The sequence below is a fragment of the Sceloporus occidentalis genome, unplaced genomic scaffold (assembly GCF_023333645.1).
Source record: "Sceloporus occidentalis isolate IW3139 unplaced genomic scaffold, rSceOcc1.0.p SCAF_88, whole genome shotgun sequence".
Taxonomy (NCBI): Eukaryota; Metazoa; Chordata; class Lepidosauria; order Squamata; family Phrynosomatidae; genus Sceloporus; species Sceloporus occidentalis.
This window is the reverse complement of record NW_028317068.1, coordinates 1,060,963-1,077,285: the sequence shown is the minus strand read 5'-3', so window position 1 is coordinate 1,077,285 and position 16,323 is coordinate 1,060,963. Positions and strand designations below refer to the sequence as shown.

The 16,323-nt window shown below is 39.7% G+C and overlaps 1 protein-coding gene across 1 annotated transcript in view; it reads left to right on the top strand.

Moving 5' to 3' along the window:
- LOC149284774 (headcase protein homolog) overlaps positions 1 to 11,298 on the top strand; it is a 36,070-nt gene extending 24,772 nt beyond the window's left edge. The window contains exons 2-4 of the mRNA XM_089496240.1: positions 835 to 1,875; positions 6,013 to 6,167; positions 11,134 to 11,298. Of these exons, the coding sequence (XP_089352366.1) occupies positions 835 to 1,875; positions 6,013 to 6,167; positions 11,134 to 11,298 (1,361 nt within the window). The remainder of the gene's footprint in view (positions 1 to 834; positions 1,876 to 6,012; positions 6,168 to 11,133) is intronic.
- Positions 11,299 to 16,323: the final 5,025 nt, after the last annotated feature.

The following is a 16,323-nucleotide window of genomic DNA, read 5'->3' as shown; positions in this document are numbered from 1 at the left end:
GAATATGTGCGAGGCAGTGTGGAGTGGTATATGTGGGAGGCAGCGTGGAGTGGTATATGTGGGAGGCAGCGTGGAGTGGTATATGTGGGAGGCAGCGTGGAGTGGTATATGTGGGAGGCAGCGTGGAGTGGCATATGTGGGAGGCAGCGTGGAGTGGCATGTCTGGGAGGCAGCGTGGCAAGCCTGTGCTGAAATGTGCATAAATTGGGGGGGCTGGTTGGGAAATAAAGACAAGAAATGCATTTTATCAGTTTGTTTTTTTTATTCTGCGTTTGTATTTAACATCATTTGTTTATTAAATTATTTTAAATAAATGAAAAATGTATATTCATTTTTTTATCCGATTAATCGAAAAAATTATCGGCCAACTAATCGATTATGAAAATAATCGTTAGTTGCAGCCCTAATCTATACCATAGCCACACCATCTCATCCACCGCAGTAAAGTGTGCTATAGCATTCGTATGTGTAATGACTGGTAATTCTGTTTATGCCTAACATTATGTTGGAAGTACTTCCCATATATACGTCTTTAAAAATTGTCGGTACAACATCAAACTTGTGGACTGTTTCATCAATATTAAGAGTAACACATAGCCAATGCAGTTTGAAATTGTAGAAGCAATTTGGCAGCAGAGGAAAGTACACATCTGTAAGTACGTAGACTTTTTTTTCAACATTCAGGCAGCAACTTAAGATGACTCTGTAATAAGCCATGGACAAAACAGACTACTTGCCACATATGTTTAATAACCCTCAATGTAGTAGTTATACTATTATTTGGTTTACAGATTTAAACTTAATTTTGGTTTTTTCCTCTTCTTCTTTGTGCAGAATCAACATGTGCCACTCCACTTCTTTGTAGCTTAGCTAGACCTGTTGACCTAGAGAAAGATGACTACCAGAAGGTTATCTGTAATAACGAACACTGCCCCTACAGCACCTGGATGCATCTGCAGTGCTTCTATGAATGGGAGAGCAGCATTCTTGTGCAGTTCAACTGTATTGGACGAGCCCGCAGCTGGAATGAGAAACAATGTCGACAAAACATGTGGACCAAGAAAGGTTATGACTTAGCTTTTCGGTTTTGCTCATGTCGATGTGGGCAGGGCCACTTAAAAAAAGATACAGATTGGTACCAGGTGAAACGAATGCAGGATGACAAAAAGAAGAAATCTGTCACAGAAAAACCCACTGGTAGATCCATGTCAGAGTCCTCTGATGATGTCAAGAAATGCAGAGGTGCAGCTAAACCTCAGAAAGCATTTACTTATGATCCTCCTCGTAGGCATTCAGTGGACAGACAAAACTCTCAAGAGAAGGGGATAAGTGGAAATGCCCACAGCCTGCGCTCTCCTTGTGTTTCCCCAGGACAGTCTCCTCCCGCTGGTTATCCCATACTTTCCCCTTCTCACTTTAGTGTTCCACGTAGCTCTAGATACTTAGGTGAATTTCTAAAGAACGCAATCCATTTAGAGCCTCACAAGAAGAATATGGCAACAGGAGGGGCACTCAGAAATGTGCACTTGGACTACAGCATGTCTAGTCTGCAGTCTCACAGGTCTGGACGTTTAGATGCGCCAGTACAGTTTCTTCGGCGACTCGACCTTTCTGAACTTTTAGCCCATATACCACGGCATAAGCTTAACACGTTCCATGTGCGCATGGAAGATGATGCGCAGGTTGGGCAGGGAGAGGATCTTCGTAAGTTTATCCTTTCAGCACTTAGTGCTAGTCACAGGAATGTTGTGAACTGTGCATTGTGCCACCGGGTACTCCCTGTGTTTGAGCAGTTCCCACTTGTAGATGGAACCTTGTTTCTTAGTCCATCCCGGCATGATGAAATGGAGTATGATGTACCATGCCACCTTCAAGGTAAAATATTTGCTAAATTATTAACCACTTGCCTTTTACATATTTGGTAGCACCCTTGTTACTCTATGCATGATGTAGTATTTGACAATCTGTAATGTACCAATCATTACATTTTCATTTAGAAATTGTATATAAAAATTACATTTGCCAAAGTGTTATTACATTAAACCAGACCAGACAGAGCTGTCCGATTTAAGCAGGTTATAATCATGAGGATTAGAACTACACATAAATCTGTTGGCATTTTGAAACCAGTGAAAAGGAGACTTTGGGGCATTTTTGGGTTACAAGTGTTGATGGAGCTGAACAGGGAGGTAGAGCCTTCCTTAACCTTAAAAAAGGCAATGCTCGAGCTCCTCTGAAATATGCTTCTCTGAAGAAAAACTGGAATTAACTTTTAAATGGAAAACAGTGAGTAGAAAGATCATAATTTTGATATCTGGTTGAATAGTTATACCAAAAAGTAAATACCTTTTCAGGAAAAAAGCCAAAAGAAATTGAGCAATGCCAGTTTGGCTCAACTGTAATCTCTGGTGGGAAAAACCCCAAAAAAGCATTGGGCTTTAAGCTTACATAAAACAGGGCTATCCCCTGCTCTTGGGCGTTATAAAAATTTTAAGAAATCATGCAAAGAGAGAATCAAACAAAAATGACCAGCAATCCTGCGTGTAACAAAAAGGTTCACCCTTAACACTGTCTGACCACTTCAAGTCCCGAACCGCTACGCAGTAGAGAATCAAAAGGAAGACACTGGCTCCAGAAATGACAGGGCGAAGTAGAATAAAACCAAAGAACCTTATTGGCGTCCTTGGATGATGACAAATTCACAGCATATAGGAGAGACTTGTGGGAATGAATCCACGCTTTGACGTGTTTTGCACCTCTTCTGCTTGTTCAGAGTGCTTGCTCTGTTATTTCCAGAGCTGGCGTCTTGCTTTTCATTTTCTCATACGAAAACACAATCGGCTAAAACAGTGAATAAAACTGATTGCCAACCAATGTAAGTCAATCCTTAAACAGTTCTTAAAATATATTAGCAAAAACAGATGGTTAAGTATTGCACCTTTTAAATGGTCAGATAGGAGTTCTTTGGGAGCTTAAGGAAGTTCTGCAAAGCCTCATGCTATACCATGGTCACGGGGCTGAAGAAATGCTAATGTGATCCTGTTATTTAAAAAACAATAACAAACACAACTGAGAAAACTATAGGTTGGTAAATTGTTCATTAGAAATGGGTGTGTTAAGTAAGAAAATAATTTTGAATGCAGTACTAGACTACCGAGGCAAACATAATTATTTATTAATGAACATGGTGTTAGTTATGAAAAACAGATCCTACCAAACAATACATAAAATTGTATTGGGGTTATGAAATCAGCTCATGTTTGTAATAGAATAATTTGATTACATTGGAAAATGGTTAGAATGGGATTGATAACTGTAAATTAATGCATTTGGGCACAAAAACACATGCTAATTATGATCCAAAATTGAGATTACATTGACGAAAATCATAACCTGAAAAAAAATGTTGCGAGTACCAATTGACTCAAAACTTAGCAATCAGTTTAGTTAAATTGGATCTATTTTCTTTAGAAAAAGTAGCACCTAAGAGGGGACGCTCAAGTGCTTTGAGGAGTGTATGAGGCCCTTGCAGGGGAAATATGCAATATGACAACCATGGAGCGCATATATATGGGGAGAAAAGAAACAACAATAATGGTGTAGTATGAACACACAAATGAAAAATAAAAAAGGGGTGTAAGATCCACTCACAAACACGTTGGATAAAGCAAGCTCATCAGAGGTTCAGTAGAATATCAGCAGAATTTAATGGCTTCTAAAATCTATAAAAACAAGGAAACCACAAATGGTGCAATATCGTCACAACAGGAATAGGGAGGTCTGGTGACACTTACAGTTGGAAGAGGCACAGCTATACATAAATAGTGTGCAAAAACGCAATGTAAACCAGAATCAGTCCCAAATTCGTTGTTGTAGTGGTAAGGAAACTCTCTACGCGTTTCGCCAGTAGTCCGCTGGCTTCTTCAGGAGAAAATATCAAATCGATTGATATGTGTAGTCAGTGAGAATAAATGACTACCCAGTAGACTTATTAAAGTTAGAGGAGCCACAGTAACGTGTTAAAGAAGAACGTTCTTTGCAATTTGGCCTAGAAGTTGAGGCACACATAACAGTTAATGCAATGCAGTATGATAGGAGCTTTTAGATGGCTGTTTACAAACTAATATTATTAAAATGTTATTTCCCATTTTAATTTTACTTCTCAATTTATTTGCTTCAGAGTAAAACATCATACTAACTATCTGAATGTGTTTTGTATGGGGCTTTTCCACAGGACCTTTTTCTTTGACCATTAAATACAGTGCTATATACAATGATTAAGGTTAACATTGAAGAAAACCTAGTTTTATCACATTTAACTCCAATAATCTGTAGACCTAGAGGTCCCATTGTTGTCAGTTATGTTATATTTTGGTTGGCTTTCCCTGCACAAACACCACTCTGAGCTGACTTTGACAATGATACCAAAGCTATATATGCAGCTATCTGAAAATGTTGTATTATGCATAAAATAGATGTTTTAACAGAAAAGCACTTTTTTTTTTTTTTTTTTACTTTTAACCCCTTGATGGCTTTAAACGGGTGCAGAAAGCGATCTACGTTCACTTTCTGCGCCCAAACAGTGTTGCTATAATGCCTCGATATCGATAAGTTTCACAGAGGGTCTCTCCATGCAAGTCAATGGAGCCCATCTTTCTAAAAACAATATTCTACTCTGCCTCCAGAAAGCCCTTTAAAGCCCCCCCATATGCCACTCTTACCCTCCCCCGACTTACCAGTGCTTCTTTAGACTTCTCCCCATGCTCCAGATTCCTTGGTGTCTAGTGGGGCAGCTGGTGGAGGACCTTAGCTGCTGCTGCCTGCACTTCACTCGGAGCTTCAATGAATAAGCACCAGAAGGTCATGTGAAAAATGCACAAGTCCCAAATGTGGCCTTTTAGCCCTCCCCCCCAACAACCCGACAAACCCATGCATGGGTAACACTGTACTCGGAAGATATTGCTGGGGTGTTGTGTGGATGTGACATATACCAGGAGCTGAAAATTCATACCTAAAGTACAACATGTGTAGGGGAAAAATACACACAAAAAATACTATTGCAAGTTTTGACAAAGGCTAGTAGTAAAATGTGTGCATGCAAAGAGTTAAAACACCAGCATTTGAAATACCCTGGGGTGTCTAGTTTTCAAAAATATATGGTTTTGTTGGGCACATTGAATTGGTCAGGCTCAAAGATGTACTAAATAGAGCATGGGCAGTGGATCACCAAATGTCAAAGTTCAACATTGAAAAATGTGCATGCCCCAAATGTGGCCCTTTGTGCCCCCAAACAACCAGGCAAACCCATGCATGGGTGGTATCACTGTACTCGGGAGATGTTGCTCAACACATATTGGGGTGTTGTGTGAAAATGACATATACCAGGACCTGTTTATTCATACCTGAAGTAAAATTAAAATGTGTGTGGGAAAAAAAGACTACCTCAAAGTTTGGATGAGACTGGTGGTAGAATTGGTGCATGGAAAGAGTTAAAATACTAGCATTTGAAATACCCTGGGGTGTCTAGTTTTCAAAAATATATGGTTTGATGGGGTAAATTGCATTGGCCAGCTTCAAAGATACCAGAAATAGCACATGGGGGAAGAATTACCAGATTTGGAAAAAATGGTTTTGAAATAGCAAAACGCTACTTGTATTAATTGCCCCATAACATGCAGAAAAAAGTTTTTTGTAAACTCAGGACAAATAGAATCTGTTTAGCAGGTTCTTTTCATTAGCTTTTATAGATGATATAAATGTTATATAAATTTTTCATCATATTTTATACTTTTTTTTTATAGTAAATGATACAATCAAAATAATGGCATCTAAAGAAGGCCCTTCTTGTCTTGAAACAAATATATAGCTTGTGTGGATTCAGTAGACGGGGAAAAAAGAAAATTACAGCTAAACACGAGCACCACAGAAATGTTTAATCAGCCATTGTCACAAAGGGGTTAAAAGTTTATGTTGACTGTTTGTTTCTGAATGTTTTCCTATTTTTCACCTTAGGCAGACTGATGCACTTATATGCTGTCTGTGTGGACTGCTTAGAAGGAGTTCATAAAATCATCTGCATTAAATGCAAATCGAGATGGGATGGAAGTTGGCATCAGTTGGGAACAATGTATACTTATGATATATTGGCTGCTTCTCCATGCTGTCAGGTTAGTATTGTAAAAAGTTTTGTAATGCACGCAAATGTTTATTTTTTATATTCCTAATTATATAATGAATATAATACTATTGAAAGCTCATCCTTTAAGCAGAATATCAAGCTCCCTTTATCAAGGCAAAAGCTATACTAACCACAAAACATCTAACTTAAACTTGGGCAGCGGTACATGGGTTGTCTGAAATTTAATATGGATCCAGTCTTGGTGTATTTGTTGGTTCAAGTCTTCAGCATATCGCTGTGATAGTGTATTTGTTGTGTGCCATGAAGTTAGAAGGTAAGCGCTATGAAACCCAGCTCTGAAAACACTATGCTAATTTGAACACAAATTTTGGCAACTTAATTTTGAACTCACTAGTTCAGTTTTATTAGTCAATGTTTAACCTATTAAAAGCGCATTTTGTAAAAACATTTCTACCAAATATTAACTGTTTAAAGCAAACCATAATTATTACCAGTTATAGCTTTTGAATCTAGCTAAACCCCTCCTCTTCCTTCCAGTTATGCCTATATTTAACTTGCTGGTTTAGTTGCTCATTGCCCTTAAGCAGTTTCAGACCTCTAAGCACATTCCCGTTATCTCTCTGTGGATTCGTGTGTATGACCTGGCCTGGCTGATTATCCTTTAGGTTCCTGACTTTGGCTTGTTCCTGACATTGTGGTTTTCCATACTCCTTTTCCTGCTTCGTCTGACTACCTGCTCCGGTTCCTGACTACTGCATTGTTCTCGTTTTCCCTTCTGTTTTTTATTTGACTTTTTTTTAATTTTTTTTTAATAAAGGCGTGTTTTCTAGCATTTTTCGTCTCTGTCTTGATTCTGGTATCCTGACAATTAATGACTGGTTGGTCACGGCAAAACCAGAAATTGTTCCCCAGGAACTTGTGCGCTGAACCCTGATGCTCCTGCAGAGATTAGAAGTCACTTCTAGTTAACTAGGGTTAACTGCAGCACTTTAGAAAGGTGTGTATTTATGTTGTACTGCCTCAATAAACGTCATTTAACTGCAAACCAGGGGGAAAATAAATGAAAATAAAAACTTGATTTTCATTGGCTGACTCCTAGATATAAGCCATGATTGTTGACCCCCTGCTCTACAGTGTTTTCTCCTATCTATTTTGGATTCGCTCCCCTCAATCCTTAGTGTAGTAGAGTAGCAAGCAGAGACGCTAATAAATGATTATTTGACGCAGCAGGTTCAAATTTGGGCCCTACGATTGCTATTGCTTCAACTTCAGAGCTGTCAGAATCTGGTTACAATAAGCCTTAGAAGAACTAGTTTCTATTCCTGGTGGCTAAGACAATAGCAGACACGATCGTACCAGTAGACTTCAGACACTGTCATGGAATACTTGTGCAGTACTGCCAGAGTTTCGGCCCTGTCTGCCATGTCCAGAAGGGCTGTTTGGCTTAAGTAACGGGCAGCTGAAAATTTCTCCAAGAACTGGCTTAGTGGAATTCCATGTCAAGGGAAGAACGTATTCAGTGCCGAGGTGGAGGAGATACGAACCGACTGTCACAGTCTTCCGGATGAGGGCTCCATGTATCGTTCATTTTATAACAAACTATACTTCTGGGGATACAACAAGAGGCACAGGAAGAGGTGATTCATCCCAGTAGAGGGTAGACTTTTACAACTAATGGGCTCTTATCACCCCAGACCCATGGATATTAAATATCATCCTTTGTGGCTATACGATAGACATTTTCAAACGGTGATTGTGTTGAGTCATAAAAGAGTTTGTCAAGACGGTTCTCCCACACGTTCCTACCCTTTAAAGTGGTTTGGGCACCTCCTTCCTGGTTTTTGTTCCCAAAACTTCAGGGGACGCACCCTTCAGATCACATACCGTATTGGCTCGAATATAGGCCGCACTTTTCCCCCCCACTTTAAGTCTTTAAAGTGGGGGTGCGGCCTATATTCGGGGTCTAGCGCCGGACGCCCGGGACATGCAGTTCCGGGCGCCGGGCAGGCAGCAGGGTTAGGATACAGATCCCCCGCAGCGGTGCAGGGGACCCGTATCCTACTCTCTGATACGCTCAGACAGCCTCCCCTGCCAGCACTTCCCACGGGGGGAGTGCTGGCACGGGAGATTGTCTAAGCGCATCGTGCAGACGTTCACCGGCAGCGGTGAACGTCCGCACGATGCGTTTTACCTCTGCCCCCAAGACTTACCAGAGCAGACTCCCGGGTGTCTTGCGGGGCCAGCGGGGGACACCTACGCAATACGCGTATACAACTTCCGGTGCCGGCACATCCGCTGAGTCCCGGCACCGGACGTTGTATACACGTATTGCGTAGATGTCGCCCACCGGCCCCGCAAGACACCCGGGAGTCTGCTCTGGTAAGTCGGGGGGGCAGAGTGGCAGCATATCTCGGGGGAGGAGGAGGAGGATAGTGGCAGCATATCTCGGGGGGGAGGAGGAGGAGGAGGACAGTGGCAGCATATCTCGGGAGGGGGCAGTGGCAGCATATCTCAGGGGAAGGCCAGTGGCAGCATATCTCGAGGGGGGACAGAGTGGCAGCATATCTCGGGTGGGGGAGAGTGGCAGCATATCTCGGGGGGGGGGGCGAGACAGAGTGGCAGCATGTCTATGAAAAAAAAAAATTCTTTAAAAAAGCACCAAACTTTTAGGGTGCGGCCTATACACGGGGGCGGCCTATATCCGAGCCAATACGGTAATCATGATGAGTCCATAAAAACTGTTAGCAGATAACTTCATGGTGTCCATTGATCTTCAGGTCACATATCTACATGTCCTCATCAGGAAAGATTACCAGAATTTTCTTCAATTTACTCTACCTTCCAACTACAGGGATTTGACATTTACAATTTCATCTTTGCCATTCGGCATCTCCTCAATATATCTTCACAAATATTGATTTAACTGCATGCTTCAGACTAGAAAGCATCAAGGTCATTCCATATCTGGATAATTGGTTACTGGCCTCAACTACTACACCAACCCTTGCTCTGCCCAGGAAATCATAAATCTAAAGTAATCTCGAAAAATACATCCAAAATACATCTTTCTAGGAATGATCCTAGATACTGCTCCACAGCTGGAACCGAATGTCTCTAACCCTGCACCACAAAGTGCACCTTCCTCTGAAGATCCTGGCCTCTTTATTCTCTTGTAACCACCATCTTAATCTCTTTTGAGGTCAACCTAGGTCTTCCCCTCACTGAAGTGTAGTTTATACAGATGCCAAGGTTGGGGAGCCACTCTGGAAGAGTGGCTCCCTTCAAGGCTCTTGGTCAACACAGGAAACAAACCTACGTATAAACTACCTATAACTTCTGGTGGTGTGGAGAGTTTGAAAGCTCTGGAGAAACTTACTGAACCATCAAGGTGTACGCATCCTGTCTGACAACTCCACTTTTTGCCTTTTTAAACAGACTCCGTGGCATCAAAAACAAATGAGTGGAACGCCACACAGCTTGAATTTGCTAGGGCGGAAGAGAATCTACTAGACCTTTCCACAATCCACAATGGGGAATCATTAAACATAAAGGTAGATTTTCTAAGCCGTCAACCTGTTCTTCAAAGAGAATGGCGTCTACATTCAGAATTCACAGACAAGTGACGAATACCGCAAGTGGATCTCATGGCTTCCCATCTAAATGCAAAGGTAAATATATATATTTTTTCTCTCTGCCCTATCGGAAATCATCTAGGATTGGAAGCTCTCACCCAGAATTGGTTCCAAATTACAACACACATTGCAACCTTCAGTTCCCAAGTTGCTGGATTTTTTTTTTCAGAAGAGGTTTGACGTGGGTCTTAGCCTGGCTACCATCAAGGTTCTGATTTCTGCTTTGAGTGCTGCCGTAGACGCTTCCTTTTTTGATCATACACGGATCCGAAGATTCTGTAAGGGTGTGTGTAGGATTAGACCCAGATCCACCTTGTCCGTAGTTACATGGGACCTCCAATTTTTAAAAGCTACATAGCAGCGGGGAAGAAATTATCTACCGAGTTAAAAGCTCACTCTGCCAGAGCAGTTTACTCATCATGGGCAGAATCAGTCGGAGTGGAAAAAGCCATCATATGCAAAGCGGCCACTTGGAGCAGTCTTCACATCTTTACCAGACGCTACGGACTAGATATAGCTTTATTGAAAGACTCTGTTTGGAAGATATATATGTAAAGGGAGGCCTTAATTTATTTGTTCCTGCTCTACCTGATAAGCGGAGCCATTTCTCCTTAGTGCCACCATGGAATGGACGTGGAAACATTTAAAAATTCTATGCTTCCTTTCCATTCCTGGTGGCACTAAGGAGAGGCAGCGAGAAATAAGGAATGTATTAATCGGAAAACTGCTCAATGGTTTTGTCAGAAATACAGGCTGCACTGATGCATGTTTGGAAATGACATGGTTAGAGACAACATAAATGTTGAGACCTTCTATCGGTTGTTACAGTTTAGTGTTATTTATTTGCACAAGTATGTATTATGATAATGTTGCATTAATGAGTTTGTAACAGTGTTTTTCTTGTATATTGTCACAATATTTTGATAAGATATGCAGCTAATACGCAATCTGCGTGTTTACTTCCTCAAGGTACAAGACTACCTATTACCCAGTGCTAACGTCATGTAGTACCCCTCTAGCCTGTTGCAAAAATCTGTTAATGTACTTGATATCTTATGGCCGTATAGAGAGATCAACCAACTGAGTGGGCCAAACATGTGAGGAGCACTACTATATACAATACTTTATTTTAAGGAATTTAGGCTCTACTCACATCAGTTTAAATTCTATGAAAGAAGATGCAATGTAGGTAATGCAGTATTTAATCAGGTATGCTAACGGCACAAAGCATATATAGTATTCTGAACACTACCGTATACAGTTTTTAATAAGTATAATTATTTTTGTAAGCCTTTTTATCTTTTGTTGCTGTTTGTTTTATTTCAAAATTTTTACCACTCTGTTTATGCATGTCCTCCATAGGCCCGACTGAATTGCAAACACTGTGGGAAGCCAGTCATAGATGTCCGCATCGGAATGCAGTATTTTTCGGAGTACAGCAATGTTCAGCAATGCCCTCACTGCGGGAATCTAGACTACCATTTTGTGAAGCCATTCTCTTCATTTAAAGTTCTTGAGGCTTATTGATGAAAGCTTTTGTTTTAGTAATAGCCATTTTATAGGTATTACTACTTTGATACGTATATTTTATAGGAAATATTGTATATAAAAAAACTTATTTTCCACTTAAAGCAACTGAAGCTTTTTTCTTTATATTGGTTCATTAAAATGTGCAAATAGTTTGTTTACCCTTTTCCCTTGGAAATATTACATTGAAATGTGACGAGTGAATGTAAATCTTTTGCCAGCAAAGTGTATTTTTTTCCTGTCCAGTTTGTTTTTTGGCATGCATTCTGCTTTTACTCTAGCTCACACCCTTGACTCAGCACTTAAGGAAAAACAAATCACCAAAGTAAATCTAGATTTTTTTTAAAAAATAATAATAATTTAAAGCTAGTTTTGATTTTTGTTCCCATGTTTTCATTTTAAGTCCTTTAGTTGTTTCTTTTGTGTCTGAAAAATTGGAACAAAATGGAAAGTATTGTTAATTAGCTTTGTTTGTATTAACAAAAGGTTTATTATTTAAAAACATTTTAAAATTATTTTTTTTATATTTTGAGTAAATTAATGAAAACATAAGCGGTTTCACATACATACATACATACATACATACATACATACATACATACATACATAGTATGTGCACATTTATAAGTAAATGATGTTTATTTACACATTTTCTTTTTTTAAAAAAAATGTATGGTGTTTTTAAGGATTCTTTTACTGCTGAATAGGTCAAACATATTGTTTTGTTTAAAATATCTAATCCTGCCTCCTGAACTCATTATTGACCATATACAGTGCTGTAAAAAAAGGGTTGGCCCCTTCCAGATTTCTATTCTATTTTTGCAAATTTGTCACATTTAAATGTTTCAGATCATCAAACTAATTTTAATATCAAAGATAAACCATGTAAACACAAAATGCAACTACAAAACTATGATTTCATGTATAGAAGGAAAAAGCTATCCAACACTACCTGGATCTATGTAGATCATTTAACCAAGTGTATTCAATAATTGGGTTCAGTTTCACTAGACACACCCAGGCACGATTACTGACAGCCCTGTGGAATCTAAACCTCAATTAAGTAGTCTTGCAAAGTGAAGTTGGCTAAAAGGTCTCAAAAAGCAGCACATGATGCCACTATCTAAAGAAATTCAAGAACATATGAGAAAGTAATTGACGTCTATCAGTCTGGAAAGATTTACAAAGCAATTCCTAAGGCTCTGGGACTCAGCAGTTGATGAACCACGGTGAGAGTCTTTATCTAAACTTGGAACAATGGTGAACCTTCCTAGGAGGGGCCATCCTACCAAAATTTCTGAAGAGTGCATTCATGACTCATCCAAGAGGTCACAAAAGAACCCAGAACATGTAAAGAACTGCAGGTCTTGCATTCCCTGGTTAAGGTTGCATCGATGGGAGAGTTGAAAGATGAAAACCACAGCTGACCAAAAAGAACACAAAGGATTGTCTCATATTTGCAAAAAAAACAAAACAAAAAAAAACACTATACATCGTGATGACCCCGAGACTTTTGGGGTAATATTCTGTTCACTGAGTCAAAAGTAGAACATTTCGGAAGGCATGGGTCCCATCTGGTGTAAAGCTAACAAAGCATTCCACAATAAGAACATTTCAAGACCTGTCCGACTTGCAATAATTGATGGAACCATGAGTTCTGCACTCTACCAGAAAATACTAAACTTAAATGCCCGGGCATCTGTTTGTGACCCAAACCTAAAGCACAGTTGGGCTATGCAGGAAAACAATGATCCGACATACACAAGCAAGTCCATCTCTGAATGGTTCACAAGAAACCAACATAAGCTTTTGGAGTGGCCTCATCTTAAAAAGGCAGTTCATGCTCCAAAACCCTCCAATGTGGCTGAATCAAAACCATTCTGCCAAGAAGAGTGGACCAACGTTCCTCCACAGCGAAAAGACTCATTGTCAGTTATCTGTTGTCTTTGGCTTTTATTAAAATTAGTTGGATGATGGGAAACATTTAAATGCGACAGATAAAAATCGGGAAGAGACAAATACATTTTCACAGCACTAAAGATGGAATATCTCCTATTGTGTTTAATAAAAACAAAAACAAAAAGCAAACATCGACAATTGGGATATGATCAATATTTATGTAAATGCTATTGAATAAAGCAAAGACAAATATTTAAAAAAATCGATTTTAAAGTAATTTGACATTTTGTTATGATGTGTGTATTTGTACCCATTTGTAAAGTAAATGAGCTTGCAGGAGGGTCTTTCTACTAATCTCACTGATATAATTATGCTTTAGATGGAGTCAAACAAGCCTTTCTTGCTGAAGAAGTTCATTGGGGTACACCCTTTACATGGATGAAATTGGGAGTTGTAAATTCAGCACTGCTAATTCGTCCAGTAGTGAATAAACCCCTCATATCTACCTGTAATGGCGTGTAAGCACCTTTAGTACCGCAGTCCGGTTCCTCCAGTTCCCTTAATAAAATGATTTTGTGTGAACTCCTGCCTAGGCAAAGGCCAGCAAGTTGAGCAAAATGGTTGGGTCACTACCTGAAACAGTTTTATGTATTTTAGCTCATTTTCCACATACATCCACCACAAGTACATAAGTTGTTCATTTGTGAGCCCATCTTATTTGCTTTTTTGCAGACGCTTGTGGAGAATGTGCAATATATGATAGATCGCGTACGTTGCATCCAAAAACTGTTTTTGGTCATAATACATAGGTTGCCAGCTCTCCCTTGCCACCTAGGATTCAGTGCATCTAGTATTCATGTAAAATAATTTGACATGTGATCTGGTTAGTCATTGAGCATTTGTAAATGTTTTGTATGTCTGTATGATATCTTTAGGTGTCACAACAGTTTAATACCCAGTAACTGTGGACATGGAACCACTGAATAAAACATTGTCTGCAACCCTTTCCCTCATCTCTTATGCCTTAGAGATCTATGCCTAGGTGCTGACTGATATTTACATTTTTAATTTTCATTTAAGTAGTTAAATGCACAGAATGTATTTTCTTATTTGTTGTACTCAAAATACACAGGTATTCCTGTTTTAACATCACTTTTCACAAATGGTAGCTTTGTTCATTTGTCCAATTTTGAATCATTATAAATACTGGGCATTTTTTTTTCTTTTCAGAATTCTCTCGGAGAAGATTGATAATTTAGAGTGGCTTCCTGAGCTTTACTAATGACAGCTCACCTTTGTTAGCATTGGGAAACTGTGTGGTAACAACAAATACACATTCAATTAGTGTGACTAGGTGACTCCTTTTACCAGGCAGCTAAAGTTAATTAATGCAGCAGTTATGTGCTATGAGATTGTTTTAATTGTATCAAAATATAGCACTATTTTATCATGAAGGAGAAATATCTTTTATACTCTTTCAACTTAATTGTCCTGTCGAAATCAAATTGTTTCACATGCTTGTCATAGTGTTGAAATGCAGAACAATAAATACTGTCAGAAACCATTCTAATAAAGTTGCTTTTGTTGTAAGTGTCATGGATTTATTAAAAAAAAAACAAAAAACTATACAATGATTTTCTATTGGCACGGATTGGATGTGTTTCTATGAATTATTTGCTACCTCTGGAACTTTTGCAGCAGGCTGTAGCACGTATACTCGCTGGTCACTTTGAGATACTCCTGTTCAATTGCTTGTTAACACAAATAGCTAATCAGCCAATCACATGGCAGCAACTCAATGCATTTAGGCATGACGACGTAGTCAAGACACCTTTCTGAAGTTCAAACCGAGCATCAGAATGGGGAAGAAAGGGGATTTAAGTGACTTTGAACGTGGCATGGTTGTTGCTGCCGGACAAGCTGGTCTGAGTATTTCAGAAATTGCTGATCTACTGGGATTTTCACGCACAATCTTCTCTAGGGTTTACAGAGAAAAAAGAAACTATCCAGTGAGCGGCAGTTGTGTGGACGAAAATGTCAGAGGTCAGAGGAGAATGGGCAGACTTGTCCGAGATGACAGATAGGCAACAGTAACTCAAATAACCACTCGTTACAACCAAGGTATGCAAAATACTTTGAACTTGGAAGCAGATGGGCTACAGCAGCAGAAGACAACACCAGGTGCCACTCCTGTCAGCTAAGAACAGGAAACTGAGGCTACAATTCGCACACGCTGAACAAAATTGGACAATGGAAGGCTGGAAGGACGTTGCCTGGTCTGATGAGTCTCGATTCCAGCTGCAACATTCAGATGGCAGGGTGAGGCAATTGGATGAATACTTGCAAAAACATAATATTTAGGGATGTAATTTTAAATTTATTGGGAAAGAGCTTCTTGATCCAATGAGAGATCTGACTCCAATTATGGGTTCAAGAAGATCCCCCCCCCTAGTTTGTGCAAAAACACAACAGCAAGAAATTATAAGAAGGCTGAACTTGATGGACGCATGTCTTTTTTCAGCCTATGTATGTAACTATGTAACTTCGACGTAAACAACATGAAAACATGGATCCATCCTGCCTTGTATCAACGGTTCAAGCTGGTGCTGGTAGTGTTAGGGCGTGGGGGACATTTTCTTGGCACGCTTTGTACCGATTGAGGATCCTTTAAAAGCGACACCCTACCAGAGTGCTGTTACTGACCATGTCCATCCATTTATGATCACAGTGTACCCATCTTCTGATGGCTACTTCCAGCAGGCTAATGCACCATGTCACAAAGCTCACATCATCTCAACCTGGTTTCTTGAACATGACAATGAGTTCACTGTACTCCAATAGCCCCCACAGTCACCAGATCTCAATCCAATAGAGCACCTTTGGGATGTGGTGGAACGGGAGATTCCAGTGGCGACTCTAGAAACAATATATAGGGGGGGCACACAAGATACCACAGTCAAACTGGGGGGGCATTCATAATTTCCAAAAGTAATGTGCCATGGAATTATACTTTTGTTATTGGGCTAAAATAATACTTGATCATTCAACATAAGAAGCCTGAAGCCACAATTGAGTGTGACTAATCCTTGAAATAAATATATTAACACAATACATAACTTTTCCACT